The 18,537-nt window shown below is 48.3% G+C and overlaps 2 protein-coding genes across 2 annotated transcripts; both read right to left on the reverse strand.

Moving 5' to 3' along the window:
• Positions 1 to 6,608: 6,608 nt before the first annotated feature.
• On the reverse strand, positions 6,609 to 11,378 carry LOC120686799. The gene is made up of 15 exons (XM_039969007.1): positions 11,022 to 11,378; positions 10,372 to 10,466; positions 10,184 to 10,297; positions 9,968 to 10,072; positions 9,808 to 9,879; positions 9,404 to 9,516; positions 9,178 to 9,309; positions 9,024 to 9,092; positions 8,823 to 8,910; positions 8,662 to 8,733; positions 8,485 to 8,585; positions 8,201 to 8,318; positions 8,060 to 8,119; positions 7,194 to 7,304; positions 6,609 to 7,006 (listed from the first exon to the last, which is right to left on the reverse strand). Exons 1-15 carry the CDS (start codon positions 11,200 to 11,202, stop codon positions 6,878 to 6,880), a joined length of 1,560 nt encoding a protein of 519 aa, XP_039824941.1. The 5' UTR covers positions 11,203 to 11,378; the 3' UTR covers positions 6,609 to 6,877.
• Positions 11,379 to 15,994: 4,616 nt separating this feature from the next.
• Positions 15,995 to 17,661, reverse strand: LOC120686179. Its single transcript, XM_039968352.1, has 4 exons — positions 17,181 to 17,661; positions 17,031 to 17,089; positions 16,520 to 16,637; positions 15,995 to 16,368 (listed from the first exon to the last, which is right to left on the reverse strand). Exons 1-4 carry the CDS (start codon positions 17,372 to 17,374, stop codon positions 16,287 to 16,289), a joined length of 453 nt encoding a protein of 150 aa, XP_039824286.1. The 5' UTR covers positions 17,375 to 17,661; the 3' UTR covers positions 15,995 to 16,286.
• Positions 17,662 to 18,537: the final 876 nt, after the last annotated feature.

The raw sequence follows: 18,537 nt of genomic DNA on the forward strand, positions 1-18,537 counted from the left end.
ATGATGTGCACAAGGTACCTCCAAGGGGGTAAATATTGACGCAACTCCTGATCCACCGAGCCTCAGTTTAAGCTTTGCTCGAGGACGAGCAAAAGTTTAAGCTTGGGGGGTGTTGACGGCCATAAATTCACATTCTAGCCGTCAACTTCTTGAGAATAACACGAGCTTTACACTATGTTCCATTCATATTTTATTTATTTCTAACGAGTTCCACAAGTTTTGGATGAGTTTTGATTTCAGGTGAACATCTACCAAAAAAGGGCAAATCTAGGCAAAAACCCAGGCCGACCGGCCTCCCTTAGGCCGGCCGGCCTAGCACCTCTGAGAACAGTGTTCCGTCTTCGATCCAGTGGCAAAGTAACACACCCACAATGCCTCTGAGTCATGGATTGGATGTCGGTTTGATCATGTGGATCGAAAGTCTTGCACAAGGATTAAAGGACCCACCATTCAGTGCAAACTCGTGTCCAGGTCAGCAATCCAGCACCCAGGGAATATCACAAGCGTACAAGTGCAAAGTCAACGCAACAGAGGGCCGAGGCGTGCCAGAGGGAGGCTGGCCGGCCTCCCCTAGGCCGGTCGGCCTAGCACATGCACGCGTGGATGTCAAGCAACTGTCAACCGCATCCAGAAGCAGATCAGAGCCACTGTCCAAAAGTCAGTGGCAGGATCCCCAGGCCGGCCGGCCTAGGGGAGTCCGGCCTGCCCCACTTGGAAGCCCTTGAGTAGGGATGGCAATTAGACCCGTTGGTGCGGGCACCCGCGGGTTTTGGACCCGATGGGTGCGGGTGTGGATCCCAAAATAGACCCGCGGGTGCACCCGCACCCGCCCGAAACTAACAAGGCCGAGCCCAAATGGAGTAAGCCCAGCCCAATATGCGTGATATATATATCAGAAATCCTAGTCTATCTCTCACTCTCAGTCTCACCCCTCCCTCACCCGGCGACCGCTCGGCGGCTTGGCGCCCATCACCCCCATTCCCCATCCCAATTCCCTCCCTTAACCTCTCTCCCTCGGCTTCCCGCCTTGCCCCTGTGGCGCGGGATGGCTAGCACGCACCGCTTGCCCCTACGACGCCGGATCTCCCCACCTCAGGCGCGACCTGCGGCAGCCGGCGGCTTGCACCTACGGTGCGCGGCGGCCGGCAGCTTGCCCCGACGGCCGGATCTCTCCACCTCCGCCAGGACCGCCCCGAGCACGAAGGCGTGCACGGTGTGGGAGTACCGGCGAATTCGCTCCTTCATGTCGCAGCCGGACTCCCAGGGGACCATGGCGGCGAAGGCGCCGGGGCCCACCGCGAACCTCTCCTCCTTCCTCTTCCTTTGATCCTTTCCCCCTTGGCGTCCTCCTCCTCCATGGCCTGGTGCTGGTCGGCGGCATCGAGCTGCGGTGGCAGTCGCCCACCTCCTTGGCTTCCCTCTCCTCTGTGGTGGAGAGATCCGGCCGCCGGGGCAAGCTGCTGGCCGGATCTCCCCAGTCCCGTCATCAGCACAGCCGACCGCGTACACGGCGCGGTGGCGGAGGTGGGGCGTGCGGGCATGGCGCGGTGGCGGCGGCCTCAAACACGGTGGAGGCAGTGATCTGCGGGCATGTCACGACGGCTGCGGCCTCGAACACGATGAAGGCGGTGGCCAACAGGCGCGGCGTGGTGGCAAAGTCGACGAAACCCGCGGGTGCCCGAGACCCGCTCGAAACCCGGCGGGTGCGGGTCTAGAAATCCACCCGCGGGTCTTTCCGCGGGCGGGTTTTCCCCTGCTCCGCGGGTGTGGCCTGAGGAAAAATACGATACCCTGGAATGCTCCAAGGTGAAGTGCTACAACAGTGATTCTGTGCGCTTGCAGAATATCTATTCTATCGGGCATAAGAAATGCCAACAATGAGATGCTGTCGGACCTCAGCGAGCATCTCATCCCTGCTGCGGAGAACAGCGTTAGCAGCCTCAGTACGCGCAGTTCCCGGCCATTACGGTAGAATGGCTGGCAGGGAACGGCCGTACACCACTTCGAATGGCGTGGCACGAAGGGCGGTATGGAAGGACGTATTATATCAATACTCCGCCCAGGACAGCCAATCCACCCACGCGCGCGGACGATCTCCTGTAACACACCGCAAATACATTGCGATTACCTTGTTAACCACCTCCGACTGGCCGTCCGTCTGAGGGTAGAAGGCCGTGCTCATGCAAAGTGTGACGCCCGCCATATTGAACAGATCACGCTAGACATTGCCGGTGAACACCGGGTCGCGGTCACTGATGATGGATGTCGGAAAGCCGTGTAGACGTACGACGCCATCAAAGAAGGTGCAGGTGACCGATGCTGCCGTGTAGGGGTGGCCGAGTGCAATGAAATGCACGTACTTGGAGAAGCGATCGACGACGTTGAGGATGACCGACTTGCCGCCGACCTTCGAAAGCCCCTCGATGAAGTCCATAGAGTTGTCCGCCCACACCTGAGACGGAACATCCAGGGGCTGTAGCAACCCAGCTGGCCGTAGAGTGTGGGTCTTGTTGTGTTGACACGTGTCACAGGTGCACACCCAGTCTTGCACCAGTGAATGATCGCCCCGGATATAGAAATCCGAGCGGAGGCGATGCAGCGTCTTCTGGACCCCTTCATGACCGGCGCCATGAGCCAGTCGCAAGGCCTATTGGCGCAGGTCGCTGACGTCGGGAACAAAGATACGGGAGCCATACAACAAGAGCCCCGCATCTTTGCGCCAAGCTGCGAGCAGCTCGCCTGCGTAGAGGTGCTCCAGTAGAAGGACGGCATCGGGCGCCACGGCCGTAGCGCGGCAGACGTTGTCGAGGTAGGCGAAGGATGGCCCCGAGAGGGCCACCACGGCCACTGCACCACCCGCGGTAGGAGAGGACTCCTCGTCCTGGCGGGAGAGGGTGTCCCCCGCGACGATGAGGCATCCCGGGCAGTACTCCACGGCGAAGTCGAAGCCGAACAGCTTGCCGACCCACTGGTCCTAAGGAACGGTGGAGAGGCGCTAGTCCAACAAGTACTTGAGGCTGTAGTGGTCCGTCCGGATCAGAAAGTGGCACCCCACAAGTACGGTCTCTAGTGTCGAACAGCCTACACCAAACTAACGAGCTCGCGCTCATACGCCACGAGCTTAATATGTCGAGCAGCAAACGGTCGGCTGAGGAAAGCAAGGGGTCCGGCGCCCTGGTGGAGGACGGCACCAAATCCCGCACCCGAAGCATCGCTGTCCACCACGAAGTCCTTGTCGAAGTCCGGCAATTGAAATACTGGGCCGGTGGTGAGGGCGCCCTTAAGCGCCCGGAACGCCGTCTCGGCGTCCTCATCCCAAGCGAATGCGTCTCACCGCAAGAGATGCGTAAGTGGGGCGGCGATGATCCCGATGTCCCGGATGAATTTCTGGTAGTAGCCGGCCAGCCCCAGGAAGCCCCGCAGTGTGCGAGCGGAGCGCGGAACAGGCCACGAAGCCACGGCCTCCACCTTGTCAGCGTCCATGGCCACACCCCCGGCGGAGATCACGTGGCCGAGGTTGGCCACCGAAGACGCCCCAAACGAGCATTTGGAGCGCTTGAGGTGGAGGTGGTGATCCTGAAGAGCCCGTAGGACGATGGCGACGTGTTGCAGGTGCTCCGCCCAAGAGGAGCTCTAGATCAAGATGTCATCGAAAAACACCAGCACGAACCTGCGCAGGTACGGGCGGATGACGTCGTTCATCAGCACCTAGAATGTGGCTAGCACATTGGAGAGGCTGAAAGGCATCACCAAGAACTCGTAGTGCCCCTCTTGAGTGTGAAACATCGTCTTTCCGATGTCGTCCGGGTGCATGCACACCTAGTGGTAGCCCGAGCGTAAGTCCAGCTTCATGAAGAAGATGGCGCCGTGAAGCTCGTCCACCACCAGGATCGGGAACTTGTCCTTGGAGGTCTTCGTGTTGAGGGCGCGGTAGTCGATGCAAAACCTCCAGGTGTTGTCCGGCTTGCGGACTAGGAGCACTGGGGTGGAGAACAACGAGGTGTTGGGCCAAATGATCCCCTGGTGTAACATGGCCAGGCACTACCGCTCCAACTCGTCCTTCTGTAGCTGCGGGTAGCAGTAGGGTCGGACGCCGATAGGAGCGGTGCCTGGCAGGAGGTGGATCCTGTGGTCGTATGGGCGCACCGGCAGTAGCCCGCGAGGCTCGTCGAAGACCGCGGCGAATTGAAGGAGCAGGCAGTTGAGGAGGGGCTGTCCTGGCGAGGCGGCGACGGTGCGAGTACTGGGTGCTCGAGTGTCGACGTGTGGAGCGCCCATCCCACGCCACAGGATGCGGCGGCCGCGACGTGTGAAGATCATGCAGAAACCCTCGAAGTCCCATAGGATTGGCCCGAGCGACCGGAGGAACTCGACGCCCAAGATGATGTCGAACTCGCCCAAAGTTATGCCGAAGCACGTGACGTTTAACTCCTTCAAGCCGATGGTGAGCACGAAGTCACGGGCGACCTCTTGGCATGGCACCCAGTCCCCATTGACCACTAGTACAAGCAGCGAGGGGTACGGAGTAGTGGGCAGCCCTAGGCGACTGAAGTGGTCGGCGTGGATGAAGTTCGTCATCGAGCCGGAGTCGAGGAGGGCCACCAACTGTTGACCACGGACGGTGACGAGCAGCAGCATGGAGTTGTCCATACGGACGCCTGCAAGGGCATTGACGGACACCGTGGGTGGCTCTCCGGCGGGTGGGCTGGCGTGAACTCCTCCTAGAACACGGCTGCCACCATGGCCTCCGCTGGAACGTCATCGTCGTCAACGTTGACGAGGTAGAAGAGGCACTGACACACATGGCCGGGGACATACGACTCGTCACAGTTGAAGCACAGGCCTTGGCAACGACGTTCTTGTTGTTTTGTCGACGAAAGGCGGCGAAAGTGCAACGGCGCAGGCACTGATAGCTGGGCTGGAGCACTCACCCCTCCAGTGGGTGCGGCGGTCTGCAGACGAGGTGGTGCTGGTGGTGTAGAACGCCCCACCGGAGGCCGGTAGCCGCGTTGTACCGGTGTCCCGCCGAGGGCGATCTCGCGGCGTTCATACGCTCGCGCATAGTACATCGTCGTCTGAAGATCTAGCGGGCTGCACATCTCCACGTCCGCCTTGATGTGCTCGGGAAGGCCGCCCACAAACAACTCAGCCTTCTGAAGAGGGTTGAGGTCGCGTGCATGGCAGAGGACGGCGTTGAAGCGGTCCGAGTAGTCCTGGACCGACGAGAGGAAGGGCAGCTGCGCGAGCTCGGCCAGTCGTGTGCCCTGTGTTTGCAGCCCGAAGCGGAGCTGGCATAGGTTGCGGAAGCGCTCCCAGGAGGGCATGCCTTCATCTTGCTCCAGTGCATAGTACCACATCTGCGCAGTGCCGCGAAGATGGTATGAGGCCAACCAAGTGCGATCCGAACCCACGGTGCGTTGGCCCCGGAAGAATTGCTCGCACTGGTTGAGCCAGTTCAACGAATCCACTCCGCCATCGAACGTCGGGAATTCCAACTTGTAGTACCGTGCGCGGGGCCGGATGACCAGTAGGGGCACCGCTCAACTGGTTGTCGTCGGAGGCCCCTTCCATGCCGCCATATGGAGGACCCTGGGCAGGGTCGGTCGGAGGGGTGAAGCTGGGTGCCGTCGTATGTGGAGCGGGCGATGTGGTCGCCACAGCCGAGGTGTAGACCGGCGCAGACGCCGATCCCATCGCCCATGCCGGGATCGGGGACGGCGACGCGGGCCAGCGCAGCAGATGGAGGGGGACGCCACCGGCCGACGATTGGGGCATCCCGTAGGGAAACCCCGCCGGCTGGGAAGTCGTCGTTGTGGGCGCCGACTGTGGTGGCGGGGTCGGCGCCGGGTGGGGTGGGGGCGGTGGCTGGAGCAACCCCGCCCAGGCGGCCTGCAGCGAATCGACACTGCGGCCAATCTGGTCGACCACGGTGGCCAGCACTCCAAGGTGATGGGTGCCCCCGACGTAGTGGGCGCAGAGGAGACGGTGGACGCGTCGACCGGCGATGATGGAGAAGGAGCGCCCGGCGCAGGTGATGGCGGTGGAAGGGTGGATGTGGGATGGGGGCCTGGCATCTCTGATACCAGGCTGTTAGGAACCCTAGCCGTACCGGGGATTGGGCGGAGGTTGTAGGGATGCGTGAGCAGCGAGCGAGGCGAGGGGCGGCGAGGGCGGCGAGAGGGCGCCGTGGCCGGCACAGGGAGAGAAGGCGGCGCTAGGGCTAGGGCCGGCTCCCGTGAGAGGAAGCCGGAAGCAATAATATGTTTCTGCTTAATTTCTCAAAGAGTCTTACACAAGTATTTATATGTCTCACGCTAATTAACAATAAAACCCCTAATGATAATAATTTGGAGATAACGTGGCCTCCTTGGCCCCTTGGCGCACCAGCCACCTAGCCACCTTGCGCGCCTCGCCTCTTGTACGTGAGGCCGGTCATAACAGTTGGCGTGTAACATGGAAATCAATTACTCCCTTCACCTCAAATTAGATATTGTTTTGACTTCTCTAAGTAAATAATTTTTACTATGCATCTAGATATAAACTATATATCAAGATACATACTAAAAACTATATGCATGTAGAAAACCAAAGCGATCTATAATTTGGAATGGAGGGAGTAATAGTCTTATCCAATTTCTTTTCAAGAACTGTCCACTTATTCAGTGTAATATACAGTTCACTTATTCCACTTCTCATACACTGTAAAAATTGATGTTATCATTATTATTTACAAACAAATGAACAAATGAAAGAATAACACCTCTATTTGAGACTATCACTCATGCACCTGAAAAACTGCACAGAAGATTGGACAGACATGACGGGCCTTGGCGTCTTGCATTGCTGCGCGAAATTCTTGCAAGACTGAATGAATTTATCACTGGCATCGTGAAGCTTCTGAAGCAGCAGGGGCTTGCTGGGCTCGGAGCACCATTTCTTCAGTAGTTGTCCCTATGATCTCGTTTGCTCGCTTCAATGGAACGCATAGGATCCTCCCAATCGAGTCCTGAGTATAGAATTATTGTAAGGACCAACCGACGGAGCGCCTAGGTTTAGAAATCTTGATCTGGCATATACTTCTTGTATTGAAGATTACTGTAGTGGCCTTAAAAGTGACTCAGAAGATGACATTCTTTATCCACATTTGTTCTGTTCTTTTTTGGTGATCTTTAGAGTTTGCGAAAAGAACTTACCCGAGAAACAATACCCAGCTTTTCTAGCTTCTTTACAGCATCCACAACATCAAAGTTGCACTCCACGCCAAACTCTTCCTTGATGAGCTGTTCACAGCGTAAATCAAGATCCTGGAAAGATAATAAGATACAGCAATATCAGCAAGTCATTTATCAAGACTCCAGATGACACCATAAGTAAGAGGGCATATATTGTGAATTTTTTGTTAAGTGTTGGAAACTTGAAAATCTCCCATCTTCAAAACTCAGCATCCATAAATTGAGGTTATTATGCCATATAAAAAATTTAGTCCAAAATCCATACAATTTGTGAGATGACAAAATACAAGCTTTAGGACAACAAAAGGACTACGTTAATTTGCCTATTTGTGCATGTGTCTGACGTATGTGATTTTTTAAACTAACAAATTGGAAAGAGTTTGGTATTGAAATTTTGTGTGGTGTATTGATAGGAGATAAACTATGGATGGTGTGTATTTCAAGATTTTTGAGAAAATTTGTAAATATGATTTTTGATGGAGTTTTCAAGTTTCCAACACTTAGCCAGTTTTCACCGGATATACTCAACTTCCTTTCATAAACTTTAACTTGGCAACACATATTAAAGTTTAGCAGCAAACCTAAGATGGTGAATTTGTCTTAACGTAAACTGAATTTCAAGGAAAGCACACAGCACAATTATATGCTAAACTTCTAACAGCCTGTAAGTCTGAATATAAGGTTTGCTCTCGCCCATATATCAATAAAAAATAATAAACACAACAGCTGAGCACGAATATACTGTCCAAGCAGAACTTTGATTGCACAAGATATGTATGGCAGAAATATCACTAAAATCAGTGCTGAAACTAAGAAGATATGGTTACCTGTATAGTGGCCTTTCCTTGCTCCATCAAAATATAGTAGGAAACGATAACCTCCTTAACCTGCAAAAACAGGTTTAAGATATTTTGGTGGCACATGCAAGACAAATTAAATTTATCAAGAACAGAGTGAGGGTTGCATACTTCTTGCTGGATCACATCATCACACAAGTGAAGAAGTGTTCCTTTCCCACTATCAAGTTGTTTATCATACATTGACTTTGTAATCAAATTTTGGTATGTAACCATATTTGCTTGGAATCTGTTTTGAAAGATAGAAATTCATTGTATATCAGTATATTACCAGTAAATTGACCAAGTTGGTAAAATGTACCATTCCTTCAGGACCTTTAGACATACATTACTGATATTCAGAGTGTCATATGAGCAAAAAAAAAAACTTTCTTATGTGAAAAAAAAACACCTACGTGAAGTAGATCTTCGCACAGTATCCAATCAGACCAGATAAGATAGCTGTGACTACCCATATGTCAGCCTTTGGCATTTCAAGAGAACTTATTAGAGTGACCTGAAAGGAAAACATTATTCAGATGGTTGAAGATAGGTAGTATGCATGTTCGATGTCAAAAGCATAACAGACTTACCAAGCCAATCACGGCAGAAATTAGGAATGTAACCCAATCCATTGGTGTTAAACTAGGGTTTTTCTTCTCTGGCTACAACACAATGCTGATGTCAGGTACTCTAGGAGAACAAACAGAACGTGCCTAAAGATAATTAGAAATGTTCATAGGAAATATATTACCAGGACTAGCTCCATATCAGCCATTGGAATGTGCTTGAAGTGCTTTACATATATCCCACGATCTGGCTTACTTTCTGTGCTAGCCTTCCTGTGACATTAGGATCAGAACAAGCTACTAAGCTGGCATGTAAAATCCGATGATAAGAGATTACTTAAAGATTCAAGATGGCGAAAGGACATGATGAATACAGAAATACATACCTATACACCACGATCATCCTTTCAAATGTAGGCTCTTGAATTGTCATTTTTCTTAACAGTTTCCTTATGCTGCCACAAAATTATATATAACACATTAGAAAAGAATCACAACTTTAAATTACCTGAAATTCCTGTGAAGCTAGCCCTAATCAACCTTAGCTCCATTTTCTCTAGACGAACGCGCTCAACATAGAGGTCTGGTTCTTCTGCGTCTTCATTAATTTCGTCAGTCTTCTTTTTGTCCCTTATTGAAGGTACTTGTTTCTTGGAGAATAATCTATCTATCCTGATATTAAAACATTGTATCGGTAATTAGATATGATGCTTTTATCAAAGGAAAACCATCCAGTTCAGCAAAGACGAGAACTGAGATGTGATACCTTGTTACCCTGAGCAATGATCTCCATGCTCGGGATATGATGACATCCACTTTCTCCATGAAGAAGTAGTCATTTGTTCGATCTATTCCAATGCCCCGCCGGAAGACAACATACTGCAATAATGTGGTTGATGCGAAAATAACTCATAAGTTATTATATACAACTCAAAAAAAGTAAAGAAAAAACATGGGCATTGTTAACTTTTAATGTCCTCGGTCCTCCTCAGCAATGTGTATCAAAAGAAAGAATAGTTATGAAACACGTAACAAAGATACTAGTTTCTCCCATTTTCATTTGCTCTTGTCCTATGCATGTGGCACTCAGTTTATGAATCTTTGGCATAGCATGAGTAATGTATACTCTGAGGAGAAAGATGAATAGTAGAGTGCACTAACGAAAAATACCTTATTAGCGAATGCTGGTAGATTATCATGTGGGTGCTCCTTAAAGTATCTCGTCAACAACTTGCTGTCTACCTATATTTGTACAAATATCTAGTTGAAAAGTGAAGTAAATTGCAGTGTCAGCATGGAAATCCAAAATTTTACAGAGGTTACTCCATACCTTGTGTTCATCAACTTGTATGGGGAGGTTCAAAAGATACTGGCCAGACTGCGCTACCTCATACTCTTCGTCGGATAACAACTTGAAGTTGCTCTTTTCCATTATCTACTTAAGATCACCAATTGTATTTCGAAACAGAGATAGTACAAGTTATCGCCATATAAAATCTCAAGTATCATGCTCACTAGTATGAAAAGGAATAGACAGTGAGCCAACCTGAAAAATATAGGTTAAGAAATTCAGTTCCAGAGTATTAAGTTCACTGGATGTCATGCCCTGCTGCTCCAAACTCTTCTCACCATTGACAGGATCAAATAATGCATACAGTTGCTGCATCACAGCACAAACATCAAGATAATCGACCAAACTGACTGTCGTAGATGAATAAGAGAAGAGGTACGAACCATTAGATCATCAAATTGAAGAAGATACCAAGCGCGGATTGTGTACTCTACCCTCTTACATAGCTTCATGAATTCGGAACGGTCGTTGTCACGTTCTGCATGGTAATCAAGAGCATGTGCGCGTTATGCCAAGCAAATGATTCACACTGTTTGAGTTCCAAATTTTTAGATAGCTAGTAAGAAATAGTATTGAGAAAAGTAAACCATCTTGGATTTTTTTCTGAAAAAAATAAAAGGCACATTAATCACTCTAAAAAGATATCGAGGATTGAAAGATAACTGAAATTATGTAAGATCCATGTTATCTATAGAAGCATTGGCGGAAATTGACATGTTTTTGGGAGAGAGAGTAACAATACATATCACTGGAGAAAAAGAAAAGAACATATTGCTGTAAAACCTGAATACCAAACATTCAAAGACTGATCCTTCATTTAATAAGGGTAAAGAAAAATATAGGATGGCACCATCCTTCCGTCCTCAAGAATTTTATGATTCCCGGGACACACTTTGCTGGAAGAATAAAACCCGTGTTCCTTTTCTTCTCTTCAGGAGTTAAGCAAATGCCGGCGCATCGATCGGGAAGCATGATCATTCAGACCAAGAGACCAGACGAGGATGGACGAGGTGGATAATGCAGGTACGATTACCGATGAGGTAGGCGAGCTTCATGACGAGCTTGGGCTTGAGGATGGGGATGACGGACTCGCGCTCGAGCCGTATGACCTCCTTGACGACGCCGTCCCTCTTGGCCTTGCCCTTGTCCTCCATGGCCGCCGCCGACGCCGTCGCGGGCCTCCCGTCGCGCTCCCCGGCCTCCGCCTCCCCCATCAGCGGGTCGGGCGGCCGGCGCGATGTATAGAGGCGCGGCCGGCCGGGAGGATCGGGTTCGGTTGTTCCCGCCGTGGAGCCGGCGGAGAAGGATCGCGTCGGCGAGCGGCGATGCGATGCGGTTGGCGCCTTTTCGCGGTGGCGGCACGAGGGGCGGGCGGCCTGTCGCTGGTTGGTTCCTGATTTGGCAGGGTGATTAGCGCAGGTGATTTGAGGTGCCGACAGCCTCAAGACAAGAGAGATTAAAGTCGTGGACATTACGTTGTGATTGAGTGCGCGGCACCTATGGCGGCCATGATAGGTGCGACATGCATGCCATCTAGGATATTTGATACTTTTTCTATTTTAAAATAGAGCTTATTTTAATTTTCTAGATATATGATTTTTATTACGTATGTAGGAATGTCTAAAAGTATAGTAAAGTTATGTATCTAAGAATGATCTATAATTTGTAGCAAAGAGTATTTAGCCTTGACATGCAAAATTTAAGAACAGAGAGCTCTCAGATTAAAAAGGTAGTGCGTTCATAGGGATGAGTATGCATGTGTTCATATATTACATATATTACATTTGTATTGTGTTTCACATAAAAAATTGAAAAGGAAGACGCACATATTGGATACTATAAACACGTGTAGAAACTACGGGCATGTTAATTTTGAGCCCTATTGGCATTGGTATTATTCATATAATGATTAATTGTGCCGCAATCGGAGTAGAATAAACAATGAGGTAAAGATGTTATATTGAAAACAGTGTGAGAGGAGTTTTGGTAAAACTAGGTAGTATATCACAATTTGGTTCAAACAGCAAGGAGTAGACCTTCATGGCCTGCTAATAATTCAGGGAAAAGAAGAGAAGCCACGCCACCTGTTTGTCTGCTACGAACATTGCTAGGCCATTGTAAGGATCGTGGCCCAAGAAGGGGGTTGAATTGAGACTTTTTCAAATTTCTATCTAGTCCTTAACCTAGACTAGTATTGCACAATCTACAAATTTGAAACCTAGTCACTAGAACATGCTAGCAAAAGGTCCTTAGGTAGGTAAGCACACTATCATGATTATTTTGCCTTAAAGGTTTCACACTAGCAAGATCAAACCTAAGCAAAAGATCACACTACCATACAAGTTGTCCTAATCAAACTACAAGCAATCAAAAGTAAGAATAACAACGAAAGGATTTAATTGCTTGAAATAAAAGTAAGGGACACGAGACAACCGGGTTTTTTCCCGTGGTATCGAGGAGTTGACGCTCCCCCCTAATCCACGTTGGAGCACCCACACAAGGGTATACCTCCCTTGCTTCACCAAGAAGCAAGTGATCACTAAGAATGTTCCTTCTCCATCTCCGAAACGACGAGCTTCACAACGTGTACAATCTTCTTGTCTTGGGGCTCCCACAAACTCCAAGAGCTCACCAAGAACCTCCCGATCACCAAGACCGGCTAGGTGCCGTCAAACACCAAGAGTAACAAGCTCCTAAGCCTTCACTTGACCTACACTCAGTTGGCCCTAGCTCAAGCACACTTGCTACACTTGCAAAGGATGAATTCTTCAAGGTTGAAGCACAAATAAAGTGCTAGATCTTCTCTTGTTTGCTCAAAGCACTTTCTCTTCTTCTCAAAGGTGGCCTCAAGTATTCAGGGTGTCAAAGGCAACTGAAATGAGCCAGGGGGTGCCCTTATATAGAGTGGAGAGTATCATATGGCCGTTGGAAGTCCACTGCAGAAAAACCGTGAGCACCAGAAGAACCGACGGGATAGAAAGTATAAGCATCGGTTCAACCGGTCTCTCTGTGTCCAATTAGTAGCCGTTGGAGTTCTGACACAGTATCCACGCTTGCGTCATTGCACCGGTGCATGCTCCGTAGGGGCATCGGTTCAACCGGTGCTGAAAAGGTTCACTGATCAACTCAAACAAGCGTTCTGGAACAAGGTACATCCAATGCACCGGTGCTTTGATTCTGAAGCGTCGGTTCAACCGGTGCTGAAGAGAAGTTGAAGTCCACCAAAACATGCTTTCTGGAACAAAGTACATCTAATGCACCGGTGCTTTTCTTAGGACCATCGGTTCAACCGGTGCTATAGAGTATTTGACTTGATTTCTACCTGCACCAGAGAAGATAGGCCGACAGGGCATCGGTCGTTCCGCCAAGCATCGGATGCTCCGATGCTAGGGCACCGGTTCAACCGGTGCTGCTGTTTTTCTTTGTTTTCAGCTGAATTGACTTGGATTCGAATGTGACTTTGATTGTTTCTTCTTCCAAGCGTTGTGTTAACTTCTATTGACCATCTTTTGCTGTTTTTGAGTGAGTGTGCAAGATTTCTAATGCCAATTCAATTGTGGTCAAGCTACTAACTCATGAACACCTCTTAATAGTACGGTCAAGAACTAAAAACTATAAACCCTAGCTAAATCAAGTGTCCTTCATCTCCTTGTGACACTTGAGACTAGAAAGGTCCTTAATCTTTGAAATTGAGTCCTTGGCACGCATGGTTGTTCTGAATTGAGGGGTCTCTTTTCACATTTCATATGAGACTAATCCATTCATTGATTTTTCCTTTAAAACACACGTTAGTCGCATACGGTTGTCATTAATCACCGAAACTTACCATTAGCATCTATCGGCCTAGATGCACTTCAGCCACAAGGAAGAGGAGAGTACCCAAAAAAAAAGTGAAATTCAAAACCAACCCTTTCCATCTTAGCCGCACATGATCAATGTTCTAGATTGTGGTTGAAAACTTGAAAACTAAGCTTTATAAACAAAAAAAAATTCAGTCGACTCCCGTAGTATTTGGACCTAGTTAGTTTGTGTTTGATTTACACTTAATAGTTTAGTGGCCAAATGTTGAGCATTGAGGTTCAAAGCATGTTGAGACTCATTGATCTGCATTCCTTCCTATTTCTATTTAATTCAGGTAAGTGATTACCATGACATGTGTTTTTTGTTAACGAATGGTATGGGATTATGCCTATTTCATTAATATTAAAGAAGAAATATTACAGACCGGCTGGCTAGCCGGTAAAAAAGCAAGTGAACATTAAACTCTAATTAATAAGGATGTTAGATCTTCTGCGCCTGCTGAATCCATGCCACCGCTTCATTTTATCTTCACCCAAAGGGAGGCCGTGGTTGATTCACAATAGCGGAAGAGAGTTGTTGCTCTCCTTCTACACCTACCAGTTGATTGGAAGGGTAAGACTTGTCGATGAACATGAGGTATAGTACTATGATGCCACTGTGATTTTTTTAGACAAAACGTTTCCCTACGTAGGAATGTCTAAAAGTATAGTAAAATTATGTATCTAAGAATGATCTATACTTTGCAGCGAAGAGTATTTGGCCTTGACATGTCAAGCAATTTAAAAACGGAGAGTGTATAGATTAAAAAGATAGAGTTCTGTACGTGTGTTCATAAGGATGAGTGTGCGTGTGTTCATATGTTACGTTTGTATCGTGTTTCACAGAAAAAATTGAAAAGGAAGACGCACATATTGGATACGATAAACACGTGTAGAAAACACGGGCATGTTAATTTTGAGCCCTATTGTCATTATATTGGTATAATTCATATAATAATTAATTGCACCGCGATCAAGTAAAATAAACAGTGGGGTGGAGATGTTATATTGGATACAGCGTGAGAGGAGTTTATGTAAAACTAGGCGTAGTTTATCACAATTTGGTTCAAACAGCAAGGAGTGGACCTTCATGGCCTGCTAATTCAAGGAAAAGAAGAGAAGCCACGCCACCTCTTTGTCTGCTATGAACATTGCTAGGCCACAAGGAAGAGGAGAGTACCAAAAAAAAATCAAAAGCAACCCTTTTTCCATCTTAGCCGCACGTGATCAGTCTTCTAGATCGTGGTAGAAGACTTGAAAACTCAGTTTTATAGACAAAAAAAACTCTGTGAATTCATTCGACTGCCTTAGTATTTGGATCTAGTTAGTTTGTGTTTGATTTACACTTAATAGTTTAGTGGCCAAATGTTGAGCATTGTGGCGTAAAGCATGCTTAGACCCATTGATCTGCATTCCTTAATTCCTATTTCTATGCAATTCGGGTAAGTGATTACCATGCCATGTGTTTTTTCTTTTTTGAATGAACGGGTATGAGATTGTGTCTATTTCATTGATTTTGAAGAAGGGAGATTACAACCTGGCTGTCTAGCCTGCAATAAAGCAAGGTGAACATTAATCTCGAATTAATAAGGACGTTAGATCTTCTGCGCCGGCTCAAATCCATGCCACCGCTTCATTTTTTATCTTCACCAAAAGGGAGGTCGTGGTTGATTCACAATAGCGGAAGAGTGTTGTTGCTCTCCTTCTACACCTCCCAGTTGATTGGAAGGTTAAGACTTATCGATGAACATGAGGTATAGTACTATGATGCCACTGTGATTACCATGTCATGTGAAGTACACACGAAGAGACACAGATGATCCTCGCTGTGTTTCATTGATTTCAACCTATATTTTGAAATATGCTCTTATTGAAAGATGTGATCTTTATTGTTGCGATCTGATGGTGGTGTACTGTTCTTAAATATGTCACAAAGTTGTAGAGACACTTCTTTGTAATAGTAAAAGTTCACAGCAGACACTGGTGTCATGCATGTTTATTCGCTTCCATAAATGTTTTGGTAAAATGTGAATTTTAAAAAAAAGGTTAAAAATGTTTACTGCTTTTGGGAGCAATTGGTTGGTTCATGGAATTTAACATGTTAAGATGGTATTATTAGATACAAAAGCCAGGAGGCCGAGAATTCATTGGGACCAAGCTAAGAGAATTCTAGAAAATGCCATCCTACTCCAATTTCATCACACTTGAAGCTTGAAGGAGAGCCTACATGGAATTTAAGTGTAGCACTCAAAATCATAATCATCTGTCAGTTGAGTAACGTATGGCATTTCAAGCTCAACAACGGGTTGTATAACAGTCTTGGAGGTTGAATTGGATCCCTAGTAGTATGCATGTAGCATGACGCACACATGTACAGCCACAAAAACAAAGGGCAAAATGGGAAGAATCCTGTCCCCGGCACCAAATGGATTGGTCGTCTCTGAAGCGTGTTTGTTCGTCTAGTTGTAGGCGTTGTTGAGGTAGAAGTAGAGGCCGGCCAGAGCGATGATTCCGGCGACAATGGCGATCGGCAAGGCTTGCCTGCAAATACAGTAGATGCAAAACCTCTGCTGAGCCAGCTGATTTATTCCTTGACTAGTACAATAACTCTACAGGCTTAATGCATATTCGAAAATTTGAATTCCTTGTTTCATGTGTTGTTCATAGTTTTTCTGTAGGCTTGTTATATTACCCGATTGCTTCGTCCTTCTTCAGCTGCTCCTTCCTCGCCTTGCGGACATCGGTGGAGTTCGCGTTCTTGGACACCGCCGGCTGGTAAGGTCTGAACCTCCTCTTTGGAGCTCCACAAACTGTATCAGCAGTGAACAAGGATTGCTCAACAATTGGAGAGATGAATATATCTATCCTTCTCATGCGGACAGTCATAAATAATAAGAACATCGTTTTAAGTTACAAAGAATCTTTCTAAAATGAAAATGTGACAATTGAAAACATTGCTGGGTAGGAGTACATGTCAACATTAAATATTTGTGTGTTTTTAAACAAGTGAGTTACTACGCTTGTGATTCTATAAAACACGTGAATCAGTGGTGTAGCGTGATTTTTTTTTGTTGGAAATCGTTGCCATGGTGTTCAACTTTACATGGGCGCATGCATCAAGACTTGAAGAGGAAATTAGATGAATAGAGAGAGGAGGAGGAAGAAGAAGAAGCAGAGGACTCTCTGCTGGAACTCATCCTCACCGGGGCAGAAGTAGTTGTCGGCCAGCTTCTCAAACGGGGTCCTGTCGTTGTAGATGTACCTGCACAGCAGATGCGAGGAAACCGTTAAATATCAAGCAGCAGGCTGGTAACGCCATGACAGAGCACGCGGGCAGCTCGCGGCTCGCTCACCCGCAGTCGCGGCAGATGTAGGCCTGCTTGGACGCGACCCGCATGGTGATGATCCGCGCGGCCGTGGACGCGGCCGCCCGCCGCTGCGCCGGCGCCGGCTGCCGCAGCGCCGGCCACGGCGCCGAGAAGGACGACCGGGGCGGCGGCGCCGGCGCGCGCGCCAGGGACGACGCCGGAGCCTGCTGCAGGGCCATCTCTGCTAGCCGCCGGCTGCCGCGCGCGCAGGGACCGGGGACGAGGAAGGCGGCGGCGGGGCAATGACGAAGCGGAGCTGGCGGAGCCGGGGAGAGGAGATAAGAGGGAGGCAGCGAGAGGAGGGGCGATTGGTGTGGCAGCGAGCTCCGAGCCTCCGACGCGTCGTTTTTTTCACCTTTTGCTTTTTGGTGCGAGCGAGCATGAGGTGAGGTGGAGGAGCTGGTAGCCTGCCTGGAGCGCTGGAGGCTGCAGACGCGGGGGATGGAAGTGTGGAAGCTGCGTGGCGGCCATGGTGACCCTTCGCTCGCTATCCCTTTCCTCTGGACGCGCTCGCCACACCACCTCCTGTTTTCTGTCTACTGTCTGTCTGTTTTGGGGGCCAGGCCATTTGGAAACGGGACCCCCCCTCTCTCTCTCTCATTTCTAACAAAAAACTGAAGGGTGGGTTTGTACAAAATTCACCCATTTCTAACAAAAAACTGAAGGTTTTGTACAAAATTTACTTGGCTTCCTCGATCTATCATCAGCGCCGGCTCATCATATTCACCACCGCGCTATTTTCATTCCGCTGCAGCATTTTTAGAAAAAGAAATAGAACAAAATGGATGAAACTATAGATGCGTGGATTCCAATATCGGTGAGAAATGATTCCTCCCCTTTTTGTAATTTTACAACGAGACTCTAACTCCACGAGGCCAACTCAGACCTTTGGTTTCCATAAGTCTCTAGCCCCTCCAAAAGACCCTGGGTCTAAACAAAAGTCACATCTTGTTTGTTTTCAATGATTAAAAGGACTAAACCTCATTAAATGGTGTGTTCAAAAGACATTTTTACCCCTTCTCCCTACATGCATGCGGATAGGGTAGGGGGCAGTAGGTGGAATTGTAGCCCAAAAGTCCCTAAAAGCTCCTCATGAGGGTCTTCTTCAAAAAAGTCTCTACCCTAAAAAAAATCCCTAAAAATCCCATCTGTTTGGTTTAAAAGTCTCATAAGTCCTAGGGACTTCAACAAAAATCCCGCAAACCAAAAAGGGCCTCAACTTTGCATGCCGGATGACTTGATGTTTGAGATGGGAAGAACACCGGGTACTCCTAGCTAGGAACGTAGGATCACTACTACTACTATTATTATTAGCTCAAAAAGAGCGGTTGTTCCAGAAATG

This window comes from Panicum virgatum, chromosome 8N (assembly GCF_016808335.1).
Source record: "Panicum virgatum strain AP13 chromosome 8N, P.virgatum_v5, whole genome shotgun sequence".
Classification (NCBI taxonomy): Eukaryota; Viridiplantae; Streptophyta; class Magnoliopsida; order Poales; family Poaceae; genus Panicum; species Panicum virgatum.

Excerpts from the sequence above, each read along its gene's own strand:
- LOC120686799 (XM_039969007.1), bottom strand. The coding sequence starts at position 11,202 with ATGGGGGAGGCGGAGGCCGGGGAGCGCGACGGGAGGCCCGCGACGGCG. Across the intron at positions 9,310-9,403 it reads TCATTGCTCAGGGTAACAAG|GATAGATAGATTATTCTCCA; the intron begins GTATCACATCTC and ends TTTTAATATCAG. Across the intron at positions 7,007-7,193 it reads AGCTGGGTATTGTTTCTCGG|GACTCGATTGGGAGGATCCT; the intron begins GTAAGTTCTTTT and ends TTCTATACTCAG.
- LOC120686179 (XM_039968352.1), bottom strand. The coding sequence starts at position 17,374 with ATGGCCCTGCAGCAGGCTCCGGCGTCGTCCCTGGCGCGCGCGCCGGCG. Across the intron at positions 16,638-17,030 it reads CGACAACTACTTCTGCCCCG|TTTGTGGAGCTCCAAAGAGG; the intron begins GTGAGGATGAGT and ends CTGCTGATACAG. Across the intron at positions 16,369-16,519 it reads AAGAAGGACGAAGCAATCGG|GCAAGCCTTGCCGATCGCCA; the intron begins GTAATATAACAA and ends CTGTATTTGCAG.